At 40.1% G+C, this 26,996-nt stretch overlaps 2 protein-coding genes across 2 annotated transcripts; one reads left to right on the top strand and one right to left on the bottom strand.

The window, feature by feature from the left end:
- Positions 1–1,088: 1,088 nt before the first annotated feature.
- LOC139142131 (uncharacterized) lies at positions 1,089–19,577 on the bottom strand. The gene is made up of 8 exons (XM_070711969.1): positions 19,056–19,577; positions 9,657–10,935; positions 9,147–9,239; positions 7,991–8,362; positions 7,237–7,500; positions 6,524–6,973; positions 5,627–5,859; positions 1,089–4,732 (listed from the first exon to the last, which is right to left on the bottom strand). Exons 2-7 carry the CDS (start codon positions 10,924–10,926, stop codon positions 5,642–5,644), a joined length of 2,667 nt encoding a protein of 888 aa, XP_070568070.1. The 5' UTR covers positions 10,927–10,935; positions 19,056–19,577; the 3' UTR covers positions 1,089–4,732; positions 5,627–5,641.
- A 239-nt stretch (positions 19,578–19,816) lies between these two features.
- LOC139142123 (uncharacterized) lies at positions 19,817–23,615 on the top strand. The gene has a single exon (XM_070711957.1). It carries the CDS (start codon positions 20,912–20,914, stop codon positions 23,579–23,581), a length of 2,670 nt encoding a protein of 889 aa, XP_070568058.1. The 5' UTR covers positions 19,817–20,911; the 3' UTR covers positions 23,582–23,615.
- Positions 23,616–26,996: the final 3,381 nt, after the last annotated feature.

The following is a 26,996-nucleotide window of genomic DNA, read 5'->3' as shown; positions in this document are numbered from 1 at the left end:
AGACGAGAGAGAATGCAGAAAAAACATTATTTCAACTTGGTAGAAGATTTATTACAAAAATAAAATAGCAAGGAAAGGAATAACTACATGCAAATGACTATATACAAGTTGTTCATTGCACATTTTGACTGAAAGACTCAGACAAGATGTATGCAAACCAAAAATGTTATGTGCACACGTACGAAAGAAAAGGTAATATTAAAATTCACAACACTACTGGAGACCAGTCAACAAAGGTATCAAATGTACAAATAAGTATGACCTGTCATGGATTCAGCTCGACATTTTTCAAGGCCTCTTCTTCAAGAAACAGTGAATATCTCTACCAGGGGTTTCATTAAGTTTTGAAGTAGAGGGCCAGAATGAAAACGTAGGCGGCTTGCAGCTGCCATGACCACAAAGCGGTCGTCGTGGGGAAGGGTCTGAGAGGGTTTTCCCCCTCCCGACCGAAGGCCGGAAACCCTGAAAAATGAGTTAAAATTCACTTTTTACAGCTCATAGTCACATGAATTTCTAGTATTTTCAGGAGAATTGTCAGTGTTCCAGGGCAATTTGTGTGTTCATATCATAAAAGCCATTTTACCTGGGAGAATAGGCCTAAATATGATAATTCATAATTACAAATAGTAAAATGTGGTAATGCTGACGATATTTTGAACAGAGAAAACTGAAGTCTTAGAATCTAAAAACCTCTATGCTTTTGGGAGGTAAACTATAATAATTCACTATTATTAATGATACAAATTTGATATTGTAGACGATGTTATTAGTGTTACATCTAGACAGGGGGTTAGGGGATTGCCCCTCTGTTGAAATGTTGGCACCCAATAAATTTGTCAAGGCGGACCACTCCCCCCAATGAAATGTAGAGGTACAAGTAGAACACATGAACTGGTGAAATCCCCCCAAAATGTTCTATTAAGGGGGAAATCCCCCTTGTTGATGCCATCCTGGATGAAACACTGATATTTTAAGCACAGTAAATGAGAACATTTTCATTTATGTATTATGTTCTGCTTTAAAATTAATGTAAGAACCCTGATGTTTGGTATGGCAATATGTAGATGAAGAACTTTTATACCACTGGGGAGGTAAAAAGGATAATTTATTTAACAATAACGATAAAAAATGACAATCATTACCATATTTCGCAAATAGAAACAAAGACCCTCAAGGTTATTTGACTATAGGCCTATGGGTATGCAAAGTAAGAACCTTGATATATGATATGAAAATTAGTACGTTCAGAAGCTCACATTTGGATTTAACCTGACGATCGCTTTTGAAGTGAATTTTAGAGGTCTTTTAGAGGTATTTTAACCCTTCTCTGGGTGACGTTTTTATTGGCGTCGATAGACCAAAAAGCAGTACATATAATACGTCCAGCTGGTTATATACCTTGACATTTACGCCTACCACGGTGCAACGCACGTCGGCTTACTAAATTCGAACTGTAATCGGGAAGTTTTTCATGAGAAAAAATCAGGCTATTGTCTTCGAAAACAGTTTAAATCCACGTAATTATCCTTCTCTTGTTTCTTGGTCCACTTCAAAACCGAAGATCGTACAGAGAAGCTTGACCTTGCGATCTCTTCCGTCTTCATTTGTTCATCGACCATTTTGAATTGAGCAAATGACAGCCGACAGGTGTAGTACGCACGTTTTTATTGGCGTACATAAGGTCACCACATCGGGATCAGCAAATCAGGTAGCCAATAGAATCGTCCGTTGCAATTCTGATTTTTATTAAGGCAGTATACGCAAGACCGTGCTGCATCGTAGTACAAGGCGATCGTAGTAGTCGTTCGTCTTCTAAATTTTGTTTCACATAAAAGCCGTTGCAAAGTTTGACTACACAGTTTGTGAAACTTGTCCGTATCATTTCAGAAGGTAAAAGATATTTCAGCTATGAAAGAGTTCAAATTTTCCGAAAACGTAGCCGGCGAAATCGTGAGATTAACCGTCAATTTCGCCGGCTGCCGGCTCTTAATGAAACCCCTGTCTACAATGTACAGTTCAGCAATAATGCTTGCCATAACTCCCTATTCTGAACAGACAAATGGGTTTTTGCCGCAGTGCGCAGCTAGTACTGGGATTGCTCTGACTACTCAAGCTTATTAGCCTTTCTGGCTAATACCGGTACAGTGTGAACACAAGTAGCCAGATTTTTTCAAGGACGGGGTCAAGGGTCGCATATATAAGAGGGTCAAAGGTCATATAATTAAATACAATTAGAGTAATGAGCAAGAGTAATGATAAACAAAACATTTCAGAAGTCAGCCTCTTTCTCATCATTATGTATCCTCAGGCTCAGTGCTGCTTAATTCAATAAAATAATACTTCACATCAAAACTTTCATGTATGATTATTGAACACCACTCTAACTTTCAACATAGACTCTCGAAGGTCTATGCTTTCAATCACTTTCAAAAATTGACCAGCATATTGTAAATGACAGAAAAATTACAGAAAAAATTAACATTTTCAAGATCTTCATGAACTGGCATGCCATGATCACATTGATACTGATTGCAACCCTGACTACAAGGGAGTAAAACTCAGCCACGATTTCCAAGCTCAACTGACACAGTATTTTACATTGCTGTTTCAAATCAAACTGATTAAAATATCCCTCAATACAGAAGTAACATTTTGGTATTTGACACAAAATTATTCTAAAATATACAAAAAATTGACGTCTTCATAATTTAATACTCATTTCAAAAAAGCTGTCCCTTTGTGACAATGACGTACGATCAGCCTGCACTGCACTGCGTGGCCGGCCTGAACATGGAAATAGAACATGTACACCTGCTTGCAAGTGAAAAGGTTCATTCACAGTTACGCCATAAAAGTGACTTTGGTTCATTGCAAACCACTGTCCCTCTATGATCAGACCACTGTCCCTCTGTGATCAGACCACAACTTTCCTAGCAACATTGTATCTACACATCAAAAAGCATTGTGCCAATCATTAATTACATGCAAGTTCTCTATGGACAAGGGTTGTAGACAGGCAGGAAATTCTCACATAAACATGATACAGTTAACTGATTATGTGCATTTGTTATGGTGGCATGTCGTTGGGGTACACTGTTTATGGCCCGGGTGACAATCTACAGTCTGTCGAGTGGCATTTCTGATGTCCCAATTGGACTTTGACCATAGTCTGCTTTTTGTCTAGCCTTGGAATACACTTAGTCTGTAGTAAAAGAGTCTTTTCTGTGAAAATGAAATATTCAGACTGCTAAACGAACGTTCATCACGGCATGGAACCTGCACATGGCCGCAGCATTGCACGGCATGGCAGATCAACATCTAAAAGACATGTCAATGCTGAAGACCCTCAGCTTATTGTGTTTAGGTAACAGAGCATGCACATCAATGGAAAATTTAACCCCCGACTTCTAGGAAAAAACTATCTCCATGAAACAACCTACTTCAGCTATACAGACTCCGCAGTAACTTCATGGAAACGTATGCATTTTTGACACATTTTACGTAAGAGAAAACCCACTTGTGTACAAAGTTTATGGCAAAAGACTCCCCAAGAAGTAAAAAAAATTACCGCAATGCAACAGAACATTGGCGAACCGAGAACCATAGAAGCTAGACTGTCTTTAGTTGAAAGTAGTGAACGAATTTTGAGTCTGGCAATTGACTTGACCGTCTACCGGTAAGTCGCCAATGAGTCAATCAAATTCGCCATTTTGCCGTCTGGCGAGCGGTAGTGCAAACACTGTAGTAATGCTTGCAATAATGCTGGATTATTCAAATGGCTTGTTCTATTATGTTTACATCATACAGAAAGAGTCATTACACTCGTATGATATCATGATGGAACACTTTTCACTGGGTCCATTAACCTTCAAGGATTTCTTGAAAAATGTTAGTTCATTGCAATCTTCCTAGAATGTTTCTTCTACAGGTAGAATACTTTCACTGTGTTGCTTTTCACCTCTGTGATAGCAATTCTATCAGCTGTGACTGCAATGTGCAGAGGATTTTGTACTTCACCTTGGAATAAATTACAGATCCACTTTCCATCAGATCTCCACTTTACAATCCTGTCATTGCTGCCATCACAGACATAAACATTATCATCCTTGTCGACAGCAATACTGCACGGCCAATCAAGTTGACCATCACCAGAACCATGTGTACCTAATTTATACAGGAACTGAAGGCTGCTATCAAAACATTTGATACAGTGGTTATGACAGTCAGACACCATGATAACATTGTTGCTATTGACAATCACAGACCATGGCCAGTCAAACTCAGTATTTCCACTTCCTTTGCTTCCAACCTCAGACACATACTCTCCATCTTGTGTGTACTTCAGGAGTCGATGACCTTTGACATCGGTAAGTAAGAGATAGCGAAACATTAATGCTATTCCATAAATGCTGACTTCTTTAAGAGGAGAAATAACTCTTACGACAGTGTTGCTTTCATCACAAACAACAACCTGAGAATTTCCTCTTTCATTTATGAAGATTAGATTGCTTAGAGATGGCCACATCCAGTGGCCTGAATGGCTTTTGTAAACTGACCAGTAAAGCTTCCTATGACCCTTAAAAAGCCATAATCTTTGTCAAGGATCTGTATGATATGGTTGTCTGGATAGCATGCCATCAGTTGGTCACCGTGGAATGCCACTCCTGTTGCCTTCATAAACACTTGTCCAGGTTTGAGGAATGGCCTTCCAGTAACTTCATTTTCCAGTTACCTATCAGGTCAAGATAAATAGAACAATTACAAAAGTAATATATCTGTATTGCTCTGAGTGTCATGGCAACAAGCAGATTTGGCTCATAGTTGATACAAAACAAATACAGAAATGACTCTAATGATATGACAGATTAACACTGGACTTAATATTGCTGATAACCATGAACTGAATGATTGCATAGCCCTTCCAACAACTCTAGGAAACTTGTGCTGTACTTCATCGCCAATAATATTGTGTGTACTTCTGAATAAAAAATCTACTTATGTCTATATTAGATTGAAACTTGCATCACTTTAGGACCGACCAGTATATAACAAGTAAAGAAGTTGACATCCCAAACTCCCTTGATGACTGCAGATATTAATCCCTACTTCAAGTACGGTAGTAAATGATTACAGGTATAATTCAACAAAGTGGCAAATGGGATATTAGAAGTTTGCCAATTCACCATTTTGTATGTTTATATGATAAATGGCAGTAGAAAAAATATGTTAAAAATAAATTTATGGGAAATCAAATGTCTTTTAACCAATTCATATTGCTAATTTCTTGACATGTTACCATTCACTCAGAGGTAAGTTAATCTGTGTATTCACTTTTTGAAACATCTCACGAACTTTAAACTCGTTTGCACGCCATCATAAGAAAGTTTTAAAATTGTAACAGAACCTCTGACATACATGTGAGTACAGAGTACACACATACAAATTCAATCAAAGCGATGTATTTACCGGTCAATTCATAGGGCCTAGAATATGATTATCACTAGGCTCTATGAATTGACCGGTTATACATCACTCATTCAATAGGGCCTACAATGTAATTATCACTACAGAGTTCAAACTAGTTGCTATACCTTATGTTGAGGTGGTACATGCAATACTACCTCACCTTCAGTTGCTGTCCCTACAGAGCCAGTACTGGCTCCATGATCACTTGCAAATCCACCATAATCCTCTTTATCAATGTGAATTGTTGTCTGTTCATCAGTTGCCATGCCAACAAACATATCATCACTAACATCAGTGGGTTTGGTTTCAGACACACTGGTGTCATCACTTGTACTGATGCATCTCCAGTGTCCTTACTGATGGTAGAATGGTGCAACGCTGAGTTGTCTAGGTCTGTTCATTATGGAATGCAAAAAATTAATAATTGATGTGACAGGCGTCGTGATAAATGTGATGTTGGAACATCAAGTACTTATTATGTGCTTACAGGATTTCATGCATTTTCATCAAACAAACACTTAAAGATCCATTAGCTGTAACTTTGGTCATTTTTTTTATTTTGTACGTTTGTTCTGTGTACCGGTATCCATCTGCAGTTTCTGGTTTGAATCCCTGAACTATGGAGAAATTCCTAATATTTAGCTCATAAATTTACCCTATATGAGTATAATCTGTGTTGTTATTGTTTAAATTTTGTATTCAGGTCCGGACTAGAATACATTTATCAACAATAACAATGGTCATTTCACATATACAGGCTGTGTTGGCAAGCAGACACTGGGCATTGGTCATGATGATCGGGTTATAGTAAAATTCTGTTGTTGATACCTTGAAACAGAGTAGAGAAAAATTAGTCAATGTTACAGCTAATGTCCCTTTAATGGAGACAAATGTACACTTTGCTTTTCATTTTTGAATCGTAAAATTGTGTTCATCTATATAAACATTGGATTAGCTTACAAGCATTTAGATATCAATGAGTAATTCCTATTCGGTGGATACTATGATGAGTGTACGGTATGGTTTCATAATGAAATACCAATTCATAGCGCCTTACCTTCACTTTCCGATGCTGTGATCTGTTTCTCTCTGTTTTCACTTTCTATAACTGTTTCCCTTGCTGACAACTTTGCCTCAGTTTGCTGTAACTTTGTTTGTGTCTTCATAAGTTCTGCGTGGAAAATCTCTCTCATAGCATCGGTTGCAACTTGCTGCTTTGTCAGAGCACTCGCTGTTCTTTCTAATTCTTGAGTAAGTAGCCTTGCCTGTTCCTTGAAAGTATCCCTCTCCTGTCTAGACTCATCAAGTTGACCTTGCAGTATCTTCATTTCTAGATGTAGCTTGGACTGTGTCACTGTTTGCCCTAATGCCAGGAGATGCTCAACCCAATACTGCGTAACTTGAATGTCATTGAATTGGAATGGAAGTAAACTCCTTCCAAGCAAAGCCACTTCTTCATCAGGAGACAAAACAGTTGTCCCCTTGTGGAGAAGTTGATCCTCAAGTTCTACAACAAAAGGAGAAAATTGTCTTGTCAGATGTCAATCTTTGAAGAATATACAGTAAAAATGTAGGGTTAGTTTATTGTACGGTAGTTTTGAATCAAAGATAACTTTGTCTAATTACATCAATATCATCTCAATGCTGTGCTGTCTATGAAAATACGTTTGAAACAAGTATTGTTTCACTGTCGATGTTTTTTCCTAAATAAACAAATGCTCTTGATCAAATATGTTCACTCAAAAACTCGTAATTTGCAAAGTGACCCACCTTGAATATTCATGTCCCGAGTTGGTGCATCAGTCAAGAGATACCTTGTAACACCCAGTAGTGCTAAGACATCCTGTCTACAGGATAGGATATGTTGAACTGTGTCTGTATTTGTTGTCAGTACTTGCAGCATATCACACTGCCTTCCTTTCAGTCTGATACACTTCTCAGCTTTGAACATTGTCTGTACACTAGTTTCAGTGGATGACTTAATTTCCAGTGCTGGGTCAACCTCAAGTAGCAACAACTGGGATCGCAGCTCCTCTGTGAAATGAAATATTGTACGATTATGAGTGGAATGAAGATTTTCTACGTATGATTTTGTTTCAAGCTTAACATCAACCGGTATGACTAAGTAGCTAAAATTTGAATTTTGTATTATTTGCATATTTGAAAATCATCTGCCTGTTAGATTTCTTCTATTGCATAATACACGCAGGATACGGACTGACATTGTGAAGCAGCTTGGCTAAAAACTTCCAAGATGCTGCATAATAGCCCAGATAAGACTCTATTCCAGGTGATTATACATAGGTCTTGCACTAATCAAATATGAAATACAGCTAGCACATACGGTACTAAATTGATATAAATAATGTATATCAGAAGTACATAAAGATGGGAAGTGGTCGTAAAGTTTATTATACATTGTTATGTATCCATGCTTGTTTTTTGTTTTTGCAGGGAATATAAAATTATTATTGATTTAGTTCTTTCCCTGGCAACAGTTTGCCAAAACACTGATTGCATGTACCTAGCTGAGTGAGTACTTCTTTGCACTTTTCATATTCCTCAGCATCAACTGAAGGCCTGACATCCAAGTAGATGGCGCCAATCTTCTTCAGCGTTCTATCTGAGATGGTGGTTGATGTGATCATTTTCTTTAGTTTTAGTGTCTGGTATTGATGCCACAAGCAGTTCAGTGCATCCAGTGTTCTACACTTGAGATGATAGATAACACTACCACTGCTTGTGCCTTCGACAGTGATGTCACGGTGAATTGCCTCCAACTGTCTTGGTGTATCTTCAATCACTTCTTGCAAAAGACGGTATGCCTGTGTAACTTGTGCCATGGAACATTTGCTCAATGGAATACCACTGATGTTGACATGAAGTTTGATTTGACCTGTCCAGTAAAGATGTCAAATTACAAACAAATGTACATTGCAGTGATGTTACAAGTTAAAGATCATAGTTTGGTGTTTCTATTTTATAGTCAGTGTTCGCATCCCCTTCTGCAACCACTGCTAATATGTGAGTCCTGCAATCAATCTGAGCATTTTAAGCCATTTTAGATTTTCTAAAGGGTTACTATTGCCAGAATAATGGTATGTTCACCACTGACAGACCACATAACGTCATTCAGATCATTTGCTATTTAACCTGTTCACCCCAATCCCTGTAAACAGGTCCACATTTACCATTGATAACAATACCGGTATGTTTGGGCCAAACCATGGTGGTGAAAGGGTAAGGGAAAAGAGAAGGAAAAATGGTTTTACTGTTCTGACTATTCATCAGTTTTAAGGACCAGCGATCATAACAACAGAAGCAAAAGAATTGTAATTCCTTAGTTTTGGTGTCAACGCCGCCTACCCAAACAAAACTCCTTAACGTTAAAAGCTAGTGTGAGGTCAAAGGTCAACTGGCTTCCCATAACACCAAAAGTTATTGGGATCCATGTCCACTGATACTGAAACAGACTTTACAATGAAACTCTATAGATTGCAGATATAGGCAATGTTTGTTTTACAGGCAGTTAACCCAAGTAAATTTTTCCAGGTTTCCCATGTTAAATAAATACAATCCTATGAGGGGACAAACGAAATGGTACATGGATTCCAATATCTTTGATCTATACACACAAACTAAAGGAAACATCGTATAAGTATATTAATAGTATGTAGTACCTGCAGGCGTCATATTATTCTGATGATGACTATCATTTTCATTTCCAGAGTCTTCCATACCATGTGATGGGTTTCCAGCATCCACAGGAGTTTCTGATGAAAATCAAAAACAGAAACAATTACTCTTCTATTTATTTTATTTATATCATGCATTTTATGAATTATTCAATGTAGATTCCCTCCGCATGATGTAAACAATTAATGAAACAAATATCAAAATCAGAAATGTAGTTTTGTTTCCACAAAAATCTTTCTAAATATGGAACAGCTGTAGTTTCCTATACCGGTACACGTGGCTAATTCTGTTTTTGGGATTTGTGATTATGGCAACAAGTAGCATGGATAAATGTGACTGAAATTGCTTAGGAGAGACACTATCTATCATGTCATGTCAGGTTTCGTAAATTATAGCAAAATCACACCAGAATTATCGGATAATCTTGAATGCCCCTCTCTGTTGCTAATTACTGCTGTTGTGGACAAGATGTAATCTTCAGCTCACCAACTCACCAATTTGTAGGCCATGATCATGTCTGTCTTTCAGCGGTAGAGCAGACTCCTCTGATGTGAAATTTGATGTAAATCTTTTGTTGATTCCATTGATGGATTTGCTCACAACATTCTGTAGCCTCTCCTTCCTTTCTGCTGCCTTTATGATTGAAGCTTCATAATGTGAGATGACATGCTGGATCTTTTGTGCCAAGAGCTGTGGATCCATCATATCAACCACCATGTCGTCCATGTACTCTGGGAAGTATTCCTTGATCAAATCATGACAGGGGGAATACAGAGAAACCAAAAGTGGTATTCCGATAGCAATGGTAGATATAAGAAGATGGAGAGAATTCATTCCAGGAGAGTTCGGTGGGATGAGAACAAGATGTGACAGACGAAGTACCTTTTTCAGAAATGCTGAAGGTTGTTTGTTGGATGGAATGATTTTCAGATGAGTGTGAGGTTTCAGGATTTGTTTCACCTTATCTTCCATTGCCTCACTGACACCATGCAGTAACCAAGAGGGCGGAGTTTTTTGAGTTGAATGGAAGTTTTCAGCAACAATATTGATGGCTTCTGCTAATTGCTTTTGATTGGTCATTTCATCTATGTCATGTTCCTCAAGACATGACACAATTTGATAAACTTGCTTGCCTTCTGGTAGCATTTTAGGGAGTTTAAATGTGAACATTTTCTCATCAGGTGTTGGCAAAATTTGAAAGTGATTTTGAGCTTCTAATCTGACATTATAATATTGGAAAGTTTGATGATCTATTGAGACAATTACACTGGATGAATTGTGTTGTTCTTCTTCCAACATTTCAATCAAATCTTCTAACATCTGCTTATCACAGCCAATAATACGACTGAGTGATTCATCATCATCGGGCCAAAGATTAGTCACACAATATTTTGCAGAAGGGAAAATATCATCTCTTATTGCTAAACCAGCTTCTGATGTTGCTAACGCAAAACATATAACCAGATCAATATTGCTGAGTTCTTTCAAATTGCGAAAATATGACTCGTGTGCAAGTAACCAATTCTTATTTGGTTTAGTGTGTTTCAGTGAACCCCTTGGCTTTGGGAAGATTGGTTTTATTTTAAGATCTTTAGCTTCGCTTTCCTCAGTTTCTGTCATGTTAAGAACAGTGCACTTTACAGATAACCCTATTGAATGGAAACGTTGGGCGAGAAGTCGAATGGCAGCCGGAATACCACCTTGGAATGGAGATCCCCACCTCTCACTTATGATCAAAACACCTGGTCCTCCGTCACCTGTCATGTTATAAGCCTGTGATAGTAATAAAGTATGGTCACTGCAGTTATTAAATATAATGAATTCAAATATTTATCTAAATGTGTATTCAACAGTTGAAATATCTTGGTAGAAAGTGAAGACACTGGTATGTGGGTCTATAGAAAGGGGCTATAATGCCCCTGTACTTGTAATAGTCCCTATAACTAAATAACATAGCGTCAATGACACTTGGCTCACATTTGGTTGATGTTGCAGGCCAGAGTGAGTATACTTAACTAGGTTTACCCCTGGGAACATGCATACCAAGTTTCAAAGTAATCGGATGAGCAATTTTAGAGAAAATAATCTTTAGACCAAAAATGGGGAAAATTGCCCCAAAAATACAAATATAAAAATTTCACCACAATTTGAAGGCATTCAACTAAGGTTGCTTCTAGGTACATGCATACCAAGTTTCAAAGCAATCAGAAAAGTAAGTTAAGAGAAAATGATTTTTTGACCAAAAATACTAATATGAAAATTTCACCATAATTTTAACAAATCCAACAGAAGACAACCCTAGGATTAAGATTATCAAGTTTCAAAGATCCAACATGAACTTTGGGAGAAAATGATTTCTTGACCAACGATGGGAAAAATTACGTTAAAAAATACAAATATGAAAATTTCACCACAATTTGAATAAATCTGACAGAGGTCGACCCTAGGATCATGCATACCAAGTCAATGGGATGAGTGCTTTCAGAGAAGAAGAATTTTTGACCAAAAATGGGAAAATAATCGCAATCATACCAATCCATAATCCAATAACACTAAGGTCAGAATTTGTAAGACAATAGTTGTAAACATAGACACAAAACATCACAGAACAGACAGTAAATAGACGGTACACAAACAAAGTCAAATTCATGAAAGAAAGATATATGGACCTCTGGCCAAAAGACCAAGAAGTGATGTCAGGTGTTTCGAAAATAGTAAGTGCATCCTGCCCCACATGTGGCACCCACCATATATCAATCTGTAAGTCAGATAGGTAGTGGTCACCAACTAAGGGATGGACCATTAGACCTTGGGAGGGGGGGGGGTGGTCGCAATGAAATTGTGAAAAATTTTTTTTTACTATTGTAAATTTCTGAATTTTTTTTTTTCCAATTGAGATTAGCTGTGCAAATTTTTTTTTTCAGAGTAAATTTTCAGATTTATAATTTTTTTTTCGTTCGTCGCTGTCTGAAGATAAAGAAGGCAAACATGTGGTGCCAAGCACCACAAGCGGCCACGCAAGCGGTCACTGGGAAGAGGTCAGGAGAGGGGTGTCCCCCTGCTGCTGTTGGAGCTTTTGAAAAATAGAGATTAAAATGGTGTTATTTGGTGGCACTTGGGGAGTATTTTTGGTCCCCCTCCTGCCGTTGGAACTCTGCCGTTGGAGCTTTTGAAAAATAGAGATTAAAATGGTGTTATTTGGTGGCACTTGGGGAGTATTTTTGCGGGGGGTGGTCAGGAGGGGGTGTCCCCCCTCCTGCTGTTGGAGCTTTTGAAAAATAGAGATAAAAATGGTGTTATTTGGTGGCACTTGGGGAGTATTTTTGCGGGTGGGTGGGGATGGGTGGTCAGGAGGGGTGTCCCCCTCCTGCCGTTGGAGCTTTTGAAAATAGAGATAAAAATGGTGTTATTTGGTGGCACTTGGGGAGTATTTTTGGGGGGGGGGGGGGGGGGGGGGGGGGGGGGGGGGGGGGGGGGGGGGTGGTGGTGAGGGGGGGGTGTCCCCCTCCTGCCGTTGGAGCTTTTGAAAAATAGAGATTAAAATGGTGTTATTTGGTGGCACTTGGGGAGTATTTTTGCGGGGGGAGGTCAGGAGGGGGCTGTTGGAGCTTTTGAAAAATAGAGATTAAAATGGTGTTATTTGGTGGCACTTTGGGAGTATTTTTGGTCCCCCTCCTGCTGTTGTAGCTTTTGAAAAATAGAGATAAAAATGGTGTTATTTGGTGGCACTTTGGAGCATTTTTTTCGGATTACACATCTTCCTCTGAACATGGTCTTCTTGCTCCTCAGTAGCTTCGTATAGTTTTGAAAATTGACTATTTTGGTTTCCTGGCTTCCCTTTCTACTGCGTGGTGAAATGCCTACATTCACCCCACCAAACATCATGCATATCTCATGATTTACAATTGATTTTGACAAGCTGAGAAGCTAAAATAAGCTAAATAATATAGTGAAATTTGCATATTTGTGTTTTAGAGCAATTGTTGCCCCTTTTTTGATCAAAACATCTATTTCTCTGTAGCAGCATGTCCAAATTGATTGGATGTGTATAGATGTGTTGAAATTTCAATATTTGTCTTTTTGGGCAATTTATGCCATTCATGGTCAAAAAATCTGTATTCTCTGAAAGGGCTTGTCCAATTTCTTTGAAATTTGCTACACAAAAATGATTAACCATGCAGATTTATTCAGTATTGCTATCTAGAAACTTTCAAAGTTCAACCCTTTTATGTGTTTTTGTGTTGGGATTTGTGGATAGATGGCATTCTACGTAGTGTATTGTTGAATGTTAAAACATGTGTTGCTGTTGTTATTTGAAGCTGTTTTTTGAGAAAGAAGAATTGAAAATGCCTTTTTAAAAGCAAAATAATACATAATGACTTGAGATGTTGTTTTTATCATTATTGACGTGTTTCTACTTGTTCACCCATTCTTGCTTTCATCATTGTAATAAAATGCTGTGAAAAAAATGAAACTGATGTGGCCTGCATCTGTTTACCTTGATCTTAAAAGGCAAATACAACTTTCTGTCTTGACAACCATACCATAGTTTCAATGTTTTACCTAGTGTACCTGCTTGGTTTGTACGCAGGAAACAAGTAGAAAACAGGCTCTATAATTTCATAATTTTCAAGTGATCAGAATACAAAGTCCTGAAAAGATAAGATAATCACAACTTCCAGTATAAGGGATACAGTCACTCTAAATGTATAAATTAAAATTAAAAATGTGCCGGGAGGATGTATTAAAAATACAGAAAGTTGCTTACTGTCGGTAAAATCTAAAAGAAAATAAAATTTTAAAGATTTTTGCAGATTTTTTTTTTACGCCTTTGTCTTCTTATTTATTTTTTTTTATTTTGCAAACTAGTTAGAAGATTTTTTTTTCCTAACTTTCTGCTCTGAAAATTTTTTTTTTCTGTTTTTGACCACCCCCCCTCCCAAGATCTAATGGTCCGTCCCTAAGGCCCAATGTCACCGATGCCATCAGCGATCAATTGTCGAAGAGAGATATTATATTTATCTACCAGCTTGCGATACCTGCCAAAAAGGCGTTTGAATGCAGAGACAATTCTTGCTCTGGTGTAACCTTGATTTAATAGTTTGTAAGAGAGATGGCCATGTCTCTCTACAAAATCACCATATGATCTGCATGCTCTGGCATATCGAATAAGCTGGGAAATGTTTACCCCATAAGCAGGTGAGAGTGGAATATTACTGATGAGGTGTGGAAAATTGAGTATACTAAAGTTGAAATCATCTCTCTTGTCATATAGCCTAGTAGAAAGGTGACCATTAGAGTGAAATTAAAGTAAAATGTCCAGATATGAAGCAGAAGAGGCCATTTCTGTAGTTTCTTCAATCTCCAATTCTAGAGGATAAATCATAGCGAGATAGTCACTGAATTCAGAGTTATTCATTGAAATAACATCGTCTATGTATCTAAATGTTAGGTTGAAAGTTCTAGCTACAGAGACCTTTTTCTGTTTGATTAGGTTCTAGATAAATTCTGCTTCGTATGAGAACAGAAATAAGTCTGCAAGCAAGGGAGCACAGTTAGTGCCCATAGGAATTCCTATACACTGTTGGAAAATGTGTCCTCCAAATTCTACAAATATGTTGTCAATGAGCAAATCAAGCATACTGATAATGTCTTTCTCGGTATAAAACACTTAAGTGTTAGTAATATTTTAAACAAAATATGTAGAATTATACCCTAATACTACATATTTGTAACGGCGTGAACCATTTTTGTAGAAAAATGCTTGGTTGATGATGTTTTTCGAGCGTTCTTTCAATTTATCATGTGGTATTGTGGTATACAATGTGGAAAAATCGAAAGTTTTAATAGGTGTTATTTTTGAAACAGATCTTGATTTCATATTTTCCAAGAGTTCCTTAGAATTTTTTAATATCCACATTTGATTTATACCACTCCGAGAAAAGACAACATCACAGTATGCTTGAAAAAGTGCCCCCAAAATATGAATATAAAAGTTTCATCACAATTTGAAGGCTTTCAAGTAAGAATGCTTCTAGGTACATGCATACCAAGTTTCAAAGCAATCAGAAAAGTAAGTTAAGAGAAAATGATTTTTTGACCAAAAATACTAACATGAAAATTTCACCATTATTTTAACAAATCCAACAGAAGACAACCCTAGGATTAAGATTATCAAGTTTCAAAGATCCAACATGAACTTTGGGAGAAAATGATTTCTTGACCAACAATGGGAAAAATTGCGTTAAGTTTACAAATATGAAAAATTAACCACAATTTGAATAAATCTGACAGAGGTCAACCCTAGGATCATGCATACCAAGTTTCAAGTCAATGATATGAGCGCTTTCAGAGAAGAAGAATTTTTGACCAAGAATGGGAAAAATTGCACCCCCCAAAATATGACTAAAGTCATCATAAAGAACACACACACACATATACACATACATACTGTGACACAAATACATACATACCCAATACAGATAGATATATAGACGCCACCGACCTACCATATAAGCTCTCTTTGGTATATATACATATATACTAAATATGAGCTAATAATCAGTATGTATCTCTTGTATACAGAAAACAAAATTAAAGGCCCCTAAACCAGCACAGAACGTTGATGACAAAATAAAGGTCCTTGAGATGTTAAGAAAAATGTGGTAAGAAACAAGCGATCTAAGTAGCCTACAAAGCTCTGCCTTTTGTCGTTGCTGGAAACCATGATAAAAGAATAGTCGATTAAAATGAATCTGAAGACAACAGAATGATAAACTTTGCATCGAGAAAATGCACAATTTTCTCCTTTCTAACACAAAATACTAAGGTACATGTACAGGTAGTGATGATGAATAATTGGGGTCCCCTAAACAATCACTTTAAACCTTCTCAATCAATTAAAGGGATATACCGGTAGTCGTCTGAACTGCGCCTGTGCGAGTTTCTTGTTTACAAACAATGTATTTCGTGTACAATATCAAGATGTACCTCATCATCATAGCTGCAACATTTAAATTATACGATGATAGATTATGACAGACATGTTTTAACTTTCATCAATCACCATTGTGCCTTGAATACATTGTTGCCATGGGTGGTATGGGTCCCATACGACCTTTGAGCGCAGTTCCGACTATATCCCTTTAACTAAAGTGGATGTTCAGTAAAGAAAATCAAAGTCATCCAGGCTATTTTTCAAGGTGAAAAAATGTTTCATCCAGCTGGTAAAATTTGGGACTTTCCATTTTAAATGAGGATTCTTTAGTAATGGTAAAAAAGGTCAAAAATTTGTTTATTCTGCTGTGACAATGGCAAATTTTAGCCAATTATTTTTCTCCAACAAACTGCAACTGCAACACTGCTGTTGACTTAATATCAATTTACCAAATCAAATTGTCTTCTTTTTAATTGGATCTTTGAATTTGAACGGGCCTGAATTTGTGGCCCAGTATGTTTCATCTATCGCAGCCTAAAAACTGCAACAAATTTCAGATTAAACTAGAATGCACCTTAGAGACAAAACATTCAGGCTCTAAAATTTTTACAGTACATACCGGTACTCCCTGGTCTACTGTTGTTGGGGTTCATTTTAAAGTTCTTGAAGTAAGAACAATTTCAGTCTTAGTTTTTATTATTATCCCTAGAGTTAACTCAGAGATAGCAGCCATTTTGATTTTAAAATATTGGTAAATGTCAGTTTGTTCCTCTTGTACCAAAATTTGCACAGTATACCCCCAGCTCAATTTTATTCTTGTTTTGGTAAGAGAATGGTTGAAAATTTCATTGACGAAAGTTCAATCAATCAATCAATCAATCAATCAGCAAAGTTTATATAGTGCTAAAATCCCCCAACAAATATTTTGCTCTGTGAAGCTTAATGGCTAAACCACACTGTATGCTCTAGAGAAAAAGTGCGTTTTCAGTTTTCTTTTGAAAGTTGAGTCCACGTTTTGGGATTCTCTGATGTCGAGTGGTAGTGCATTGCATAGTATAGGTGCAGCATATGAAAATGCATGGCCACAATAGGTTATGGTTTTGTAGGTTGTTGATGTTAACACAAGTCATTCAATGAAATAAATTTTGGGTTTATGGTCTACAGATATGCATAAAAGTTTTTTGGTAAATTTTCCACATTTCAGACACAAGTGAGTATGTGTGATAGTGACAAAAAGAGCCAAACTGACCAATCCCAAGCCATGCTTTATTTGGGTGGCAATTAACTAACACTCTCATCATCTTCGATTAGAAAGTATTTACACAAATGCCTACACAATTGGAGAACCATTTGATTTCTTGGGGGAGGAGGAATGGTGAAGGCAGCAATTTTTTCTCTTTTCTGTCACTACTGAATATTTACTGGTAGACATTAGTGAATCATTTTTTTTCCTTCTTCATCTGTTAATAATCTGTCAATAATGTAAGCCCCTCCTCAAGGAATCAAATGGTTCTCCCCTAAAAAGATCATCAGTCAGTAGCAGGGGCAGAAATTTGTGTTATAGAATGTTGTAGCACACAACTGTTTCCTTTCTGTCCTGCGGCGGTATTCACTTTCTTCAAGCACTGGGTTATATAGCCACAGTCCCTCCACCAGAGGGTGCAGGGAATGTGTGTTAGCTGAGTACTATTGACAAGTGAAAATGTTCCAATCTTCAAGATATTACAGTTAATTTTCCAATGATTTTCTTCCTCAGGGCACAGAGCATTATCAGTCTATGTAGCCTGCAATAAGCACAGGGGCACAAGGTATTATCATAAATTAATAAATATTTGATTATGACAACTTGATAAAAATTAAATATTTCTGTCATTATTGTATACTTACAAAACTTCCAAACTGCACTTGAATCCTAAATGATAATCCATTTTCATGCTAAATTCGTGCAGTTGTAGTAGAGACCCTGTAATTAATAAATTTATGATTGTGAATATTCTTGATAAAAGATTAATATTTCTGTCATTATTGTATACTTACAAATGTACTCTACAACACTTGAATTTCATATGATGATCAGTATTTTTGCCAAATTCATGCAGCTGTAGCATAGACTCAGAGGAACAGTCACAGCAGCAACAACAGTGCGCATTGTCTTCATGCGCGGTCACAGTACTGCCTTGGCAGACCCTCTAAACAGTAATGCCAAGGCAGTACTGTGACCGCGCATCAAGTTACAGTGTAATGTTGGTGCTGCTGTAACTGTTTCTCTGAGTCTGTACTACAACTGTTTGAATTTGGGAAAATTACTGATCTTAATTTAGGATTCAAGTGCTTTAGGGTAATTTTATAAGTATAATGACAGTAATATTATTTTTATCAAGAATATTCATAATCATAAATTTATTAATAACGGGGTCTCTATGACAACTTCACAAATTTGGCATGAAAACTGGTCATCATACAGTAGGACACTTTTGTAAGCATACAATAATGACAAAAACATTCAATTTTTATCAAGTTTTAATAATGATAAATTTATTATTTTTTTATATTCTTGCTATGACTGATAATAACTTGTGCCACTGTGCTTATTGCAGGCTACAAAATGTGTAGGGCTAAGCTGTGTGAAAGTCAGCCTCACAGCAGTGTTAATCGATTTCTCACTTTTACATGAAAACCAAAGAATCCACATTGAAAATAAGCCAATTTAAAGCTAATAAAGTAAACGACTGAAGCATTTAGAAATAGAATACGATATAAATTTACAATTTACTGTGTAATCCACGGTTACTCTTGAGTAGCCACATTTAAACCATAAAATTGCTTAATTTTGATATTTTATGTTAAAAAGCTAGATAAGTGTATTGCTGGTTGACCTGCAATGCACTATGTGCGGATCATGGATGTCTGATGAAAGGTTACATATTGAAGTCCAAAAGAACAATATCACACTTACCCCCGATCGAGTTACTTGTGCACTGGGCTACTGAATATCATGCAACTGTTGCTATGGGTACTGGCAGCATGGTCAATCCAGCCCGTGTCAGTCATAATCAACAGCAGACACTGCATTACTAACAATACAGTTTGTTCGGCCATTTCACTGAGATTTTAACATTTCCGTGATAGAGGCTGCCCTTGTAACAGGCGCCCGCCAGGCCCTCGGAGTGTTCGTTCAGTCTTTAGGATGGGAAAGACGGGCCTTATTAAAACTATACACACAAAGACGTGCAGACCCAATACGCCTGTGATCTGGACGACAACTGGGAAGTTCAATCCTTGACAAAAACAACTGCACAGAGCTGTGCACATGAACCAGTTTTCTGAAAAATGACGTACCAGTGACCCTTTTCGACCTTCTTGAACTTTGACCCTTTGACGCGTGCCCGCCCTCTTGAGCTGATCCTCAAAATCATGGAAACAATGTCAGAAGACAGTCGCTTCTTGATTGCCTTCTTGATCCTGTAGTGTGAACAGCGCCCCCAACTGCCTCTGTGGGTTGCTAGGGGATACTGCCGACCCCCCCGCAGAGTCAGCGTCCTGGGACCATGTGATCTCCGCATCGGAACACGCCAGATCTAAGACTACAGCCATACTATACGCATCACGCAGCTACAAGCTCTGATATAATTATCTACTCATCGCTCTAGAAGCCAGATACCTAGACTGTCTGAACAGACGTACCATTCCTGTTCTGGAGAGTACATCTTGCTTCACCACGGTGAGTACATATATTCACCCGGCTATCACTTCACTGGCGCTGCGAGCAAAAGCTCCGAACCAGACGTGGGGTGCTAGCCACTTTTTCTAATTTTGCACGAGGCGATTCAGAGTTAGACTCGTCCATCGTGCCGCGGTCCACTGCCCTTGGGTTTAGGGAGTGATCGCTGCGAAATTTTTTAGTTTTTGACTTCCCCAGCTAGCCTTTTCTCTCCCAAGAAGGAGGAGGAGACGGAGGTTTTGGGGCAAGTCATATTTTTTGTACGGTGTGGTGCGATCGTACGGCTTTGATTTTTTCACGCAACCACGGGAAAGCCAGTCCGTAGTGACGCGGCTGCCCAAACACGCGTGATATCAAAGAACAGTTTTCAATCAGAGCAAGTGAGCTCTCACTGTTCCAAAATTAGAAGGGAGACGTAAGTCAGACCCTCTCACACTAGTTTTTGTCCATTTGTGCGAGGATTTTTGTAGCAAATTGCCGTAGGGTGCGTTTTGGAAACGTTCGGCCCTTGCTCAAATTCTCTCACTGAATTTACCGCGCGCTGGGAAAATTCCGTCACGTGACTCAGGATTCGCGCCACAGGTTGGTTCGGCTGTCGCCTGACGGTGCCCCGTACAGCGTGATTGCATTTGATTCTTTTTGTTGACGTTTACCGTTCTTATTTTTGTGTGAAAACAAGGATCATTATTTATTTTCGAGTTTATTTTCAATAAAGATTTTTGTTGTTTAAAATCTAAGCTGGTGTTGCTAACGTCAGCCAGCGGTGTGATAGGGAAGTGTCTGTGTGTGTGCTTGCAAGTATACCGGGCCCTCTCTATCAGGTACATACCATAAATTTCGCACTGGGTGGCGCCCCTCCTAGACCCTTTATAAGCAACTATTGTTTTGTAAGGGAGGTATAGGGTTGTATACCCAGTGCAATATTTTGACACAGATTTTGACAATTGTTGAGCTCAATAAATTTTTGGGAAACATCGTTGTCCATAGGGTTTTAAAGTGAAACCCCACTTTGTGACACTTTGAGCTCCAATACCAGACAAAGACAATTATTACCCAGAAGTCCTCAACTTCAAAAAATTATTACCACCACAATGGAGTTTACAGAGGACAAGATAGACTTAAATCATTGCGACCCAGACACACTGCTTGTTCTACCTGGGGTCGGCAAGAAAACAGCGAAAGAAATTATGAAACTTAGGGACCAGCCTGGAGGGGTCACCCCGAGGGGGCTAGAGAACATCAGGAATTTTAGACCCCAAGCTGTCTTTCTTGACATGATTACCTATGGGCCGAGGACAACAAGTACCCAACGTAGGGAAGGTCACACCATGGGTTATGACACCAGGGGAGGGGATGATTGGGCGACAAAAACAGCCCGGGACTGGGATGTAGAAGATTCCCTAGCATCAGTCCCCGTCCCTGGACTAGCCCAGAGAGTAGATAGGCTAAGCCAAAACTACGACAACAGCACGAATAAACGAGCTCACCCAAGGCTAGAATATAAAGACATGGGTGACGAACGACCTCACAGGGAGGTAAGGATGGGACGAAGGGCGAGCCCCTCCCACTATCCATCCGACGATGATTTCCTTTCTGACGGCGATGACTGGCGCCCTCACCGCTCAAAGAGGGGAGAGGGAGAACACCGTCGCCACAGCGCGCAGGCCCGCAGACCAGCGAACGCGGGCTTTTCGTCAAGAAGAAAACTAGATGGGTTCTATAAGGAACCTGACGATAACGACGGTGAAGAAATAATTTACCGTTCGGAGAGGCGAAGCCGGCGCACGGACCAACCTTACTCCCGTGACTCGAGCACGTACCGCACTCCGCCGCCACCCTATCCCCTGAGTCAAAGGAGGGACTCCCCGGATAGGGAAACCCGCCAAAGACGTAGCAGGGCCAGGGAAAGCGTGAGTAGGGACCAGCCCCGTCGGGCGATGGCGTGGAGCCCTCCCATAACTAGAGGGAGCCCGCGCTATGGCACGAAGGGAAAGTGGTCCGTACTCGATTCCGATTCAGAGGACACCGACGAAGATGTCCCCCCACCTGCCCACCGAGATAGAGAAGCTCCGCTCAAGCAGGTTACACTGCCAAAGACGCTTACTTTCTCGGGAGAAAAGGGAAGGAAGTGGGGCGTTTTCTATATTAAATTCACGAACTATTCAGACGCCCTAGACTGGTCGGATAATGAACAAAAACATTATCTGTGTCGGTGTTTGGGTGGAACAGCTCGTGAAATTTACACTTCATTGATAGAACAGCAAGGAAAGATCAGTTACCAGCAAATCATTAGCACATTAGCCAAGCACTTCAGTCAATCAGACGTTGCCACCTCTACACCATCGGGGTCGCCCTATCGGCCAACTATAGATTTGATTGACAACTTGAAGGACCAGAATGAACGGCTTCAAAGAGAAATAGTGCAGTTAAAACAGCTGAACGAGTCTCAGATTGAAGATTTTGAAGAAATCACTGATTCCTTGCAGAAGAAGTATGACCAGTCAGAGGAAGACAAAGACATCTTGATTTGGGAAAAGGAGGAAGTGACGTCAGAGCTTCAGAAACTTGGGAAAAACCTTGAAGAAAAGCAGAAACAGTGTTCTGTTGTCATCAACGAAAATAAGGAACTAAAAGTTCAAATAGAAAATCTGGAAACTGAACGTCAGGAAGTCTTTCATGCGGAACAGAGACTGGTCAAGATGAACAACACGCATAAAAGTGAAATGGAAATTCTTGAAAAGAAATTGGAACAGAGTGAGGAGCAGAACAGACAACATCAGGAGCTTCAGGCACGACTTAACAAGACCATTCTGGCAATGTCAAGCGTCAATAATGACACTGTAAAAGCATATGAGGGGAGACTTGAAAATATGGAAGAAGCCAGGAGCAACATGCAGAAACAAATTGACACATTGAAGGAACAGAATGATTTCCTGACTTCTGAAATGACTGCAAGTGAATTAGAGTACAAACATCAAGCCAAAGAATTTGAAGATACCATTCAACAAATGACGGACACATTGAAAGAAGAAGAAAAGTATATTTCAGCCCTCACAGATGAAAATGCTTGTCTTAAGAGACTTGTTGACAGCAAGCAAGAGAAAGCTTCACACTTTGAAGAGGTGACACAGGAGCTGGTTGCAGCAATAGCAGAGCTGGACTTCTATAAAAAGAAAGTCAAGAATTTGCAGGAAGAGTTGACACCATTGAAAGAAAAGAGTCGTCATATCCAACCCATATTATCCGAGACGCGCACTCTTGACATCATCACTGAGCTGGCATCAGAAATTAACAATCTTAAAAGGGAAGCAGAAATCAAAGAAGAGATTATAACATCCCAGAAGTTAGAAATTGAGCAATTGAATGACAGAGTGCAGAAGCCACAATTCATGGAGAAACCATTGGATAATGAGGTTCAGCTGCTAGAACAGTTGCTCAGCGATAAAGGTCAAGAAATTACGGCTTTCCAGGAAAACAGTCAGTTCTTGGTTTCCCAGACACAAGTCAACATCACTCAAAATGAATGTAGTGATCGGACTGCAGGTGACACCAAAGTGGATAGTCAGGGAGCGACACAGGGTGCAGCAAACGCTATTGCAGTAGTTCGCCCATCTGTCTCATCAACTACTGACAGTCCTCTTACTGGCAGCGATCACTTAACTGGACATTGGCAAAAAGGGAAGCAGCCTGTTCAAGACAATGCAACTGCGCCCTCATTGTCAGAGCATTTAAACTCCCAGGGGTCATCCAAGAAGGCCTAGGCATGACCCAAGAAACCCTAAAAGGCCTACTGGACCAGACAGGAAACAGTCGAAGTGGATCTGTCGAAGTGATCTGTCGACCTCAAAACAACTGTGAGGAATGCTGTTACCCCAGATATGGGCATATCTACACAAACTGACCTTGAAGGAGGGTGGATAAAGCCACTGGGAGTTGATGGAGTAGATATGGTGAATAGCACTGGAGGTGGGAAGACAGGCCACTCGCCTGGTTTCACCATGTGGGGTAAAATAACTTCCCATAAAGTAGAATACAGTAAATACTATAGAAGTTGTCTAGCGGTGGCAATAATCATAATGTTGTATTTGCTGACCCAAGGACTCTTCACTGATGGCCATGTGATCATCAAACTGTATCCTGCCATTACCCTGACTAGCCGTTGTGAAAGGAACATCAGTGTTTGCCCCGACTTTTACAAATGGAGAACGACCATGATAATTGTCTGCAGCGGATATACAGCAGTGATGCATTGCCTACATCACAAGTGGGAAAGACAGGCGATTGTAACTCTGCGAAGGCCATGGGACCCTGGCGGAGCATCATGGGATAGCGAATACAACACACAGAGGACCCCATGGTGACGACAGTGTTTCATACTCATGCTGATACCGAGCACGGATGGGACAGCGAACATGTGACCTTGAAAGTCTACGAAGTGACCCGAAGCAGTGATAAATTCGACGGCACGGCAATTCCTATGGGCACCACAAATGACATCAAGGAAGCGCAACCGAACGACCCTGAGTTACAGTATGTGTACGAGTGGGCAGACAGCGGGACTGAACCCAGCGCACAAAGTGACTGGAATATCAACCTACCCCAGATTGCAGCAGCCATGCGAGCATCCGTAAATCGCAGCACTGGCTATACAGCCAACCGACGGATGCTCGGGAGGAAGTAAACCTGCCCTCAGAGCTGATGTACAGCCAACCATCTGCCAGTTCAGCCGAAGACTTAGGGCAATATGTACAGAACTTGGAACAGACCCTGAAGACCACACACAACATTGCACGCAAGACTCTAAAGACCAACCAGGAGAGGATGAAGTGCGATTACGACCTTAGGATCAACACTAAGCATATGACCTTGGAGCCACAATCAAGGGAAGATGCAGGAAGCTGAGTCCTCCTTGGAAGGGCCCCAGAATCGTTGTGGAGAAACTGACGTCGTACCTGTACCGAGTTAAAATCAAATGGCAGGAAACAGCGGTTCACCACGATAGGATGAAGCTGTGCAGGGACAGCGTTCTACCAGATTTGATCCAGAAATATCAGGAGACGGGTAGGAAGGGCCGCAGAGATCAGGTCGGTTCGGGAGAGAGAGTTTATTGCGTGTGTGGTAAGCTGGATGACGGCAAATTAATGCTGCAATGCGATGCGTGTTTTGATTTGTTTCATGCGCAGTGCGTAGGGATAGATTCAGCCAAAAGAAAGCATCATGGCAAAGTCATCTGTCCGCAATGCAGCGACTCCAAAGGTCACTTACATTCAGTGTTCTCCCCAGGCCATTTTAGCGTAGCGGTTCCCGCTACGCTTTCGCCTCTCCCCGCTACGCTTTGATTCTCCCCGCTACGCTTTAAAATATTCCCGCCATCCTTTAGTTCACACGCTAGCGCTCTGCGTAGCTACCAGCTGTTGCATGCATTGTCTACACATTAGCGCTCACTGCAACTTTCAACTTGGTGAAAGAGTGGAAGGTGTGAAGTATGGTATGCGTCCGATAACTTGTCCGTAAGTGTTGAGAGGAACGTTAAAACAATAGAAGAATCGGCTGGGTTGTTCACAAGTTTTCATTCTACAACGACTATTACGACCAACAAAGACCTTTAGTCGGTATACATCGAGGACAAGTATTCACAGAGTTAGCGGTGTAGCACTAGCGGGGCCTGTGATCACATTCCATGCTTTGATCAACGAAATGGACCGCAAAAGAAACAAAAGAAGCAGTTGACTAGTGAGGTTGATTATGATTTTACAACGATAATCTTTTTTTTTGTCCGAGTACGATCACGATCGCGATCGAGTTCACATTGCATTAATTCCAATATGGCGGCGGCCATGTTGGCCGACGTGTATTATAACGTGTTGACATTGATCCTGGCGTCGCGTGTGGTTCCACTCTGACACGTTCTCTGAAAGATTTTACACCTGATTTTCGAGTGATTCTAGTCGTACTTGTTCTTGTGATCATCTTGGTGGTATTTTTAAAATCAAGAATCGAACGACGATGTTCAGTGGCACTGGTAGTTACGCGGGGGGGGGGGGGGGGGGGGGGGGGGGGGCTGGTTGAAATTGATCCCCGTGATGAAACATTATTCGCGGTGTTTGTCGTTCAAAAATGATATAAAACTCAATTACATTTCATTGTGTAAGCTTAAACTTATGAATTTTCCTCTTTGTTGGCAATTTTGACAATTTTATTAGCAATATATGTATTAATGAAACTCCAATCAGAGTCTGACAACCATTTCTTGCTCTCAATCTGAACTTGCTGTTACTGTTTGAATCTTCGATTTATTTGCGATTGTACTATACTGTGATGATTTATTTAAGTGTAATAAAGAGTTTCCATGATGTTCAAATTGCATACTTGTGTGTTACCATTGCATTTTGTTGTGAGTGTACATGAATGCGTGGGTGCATGTGCAAGCTTAATCCATATGCAAATATAAATTAATGATATGCAAATGATTATGCAAATTAGCCGCTACGCTTTTGCTTGATCCTGGGGAGAACACTGACATTGTTCTGGTTCTGTTTCCTTGCAGGGAGTTGACCCCAGTACCATGGCACAGCGAGGTCAACTGACCCTTGAGGAAGTTCGGGAGGCCATCCGCGCCCGACGACTACTCAAGCCTAGAGAGATAATGGGCGCCCTCAGCATCCTGGATATCCATGAAGCTCAGAAAACACTCATCACCCTCTACGACATCGCGAAAGCGAGAGGCAACTGGGGATGGGTGCGGCTCATGCAGGAGGAGGCCGACGTCATGGTTGATGTGCCCTGGATAGTCAAGAACATGCCACACATCAACCCCAAGATGAACGTTCGGCCACCAAAACCCAGGAAGCAGGCGCCGGTTGACAGCAACACCAACCCTTACGGTATGTGTCGGGACATACGTCTCCAGACTCGTTCTGACCTTACCGTATACAGGGAGGGCATGCCGGCGTCGGGGAGCCACAGGGCGTACACCACAACGATTGGGGAGGCCCAGCCTACTCCCACTGTCCAAGTCAGTGAAGGCATCAATCTGTCCCGGACGGCCGCAACACCTTCGCCACGGGACCAGGGGAAGTCCACCACCACCACCTGGGCGGAAGCCCCAGAGATTGAAGTCGCCGCTCCGGATTCTGACGACAGCCTCTTCTGCCTGACGTCAGAGGAAGACCCGGA

Source organism: Ptychodera flava, chromosome 1 (genome assembly GCF_041260155.1).
Source record: "Ptychodera flava strain L36383 chromosome 1, AS_Pfla_20210202, whole genome shotgun sequence".
Lineage (NCBI taxonomy): Eukaryota > Metazoa > Hemichordata > Enteropneusta > Ptychoderidae > Ptychodera > Ptychodera flava.
Note: the sequence above shows the minus strand (reverse complement) of the source record. Positions and strands in the feature narration are given on the sequence as shown.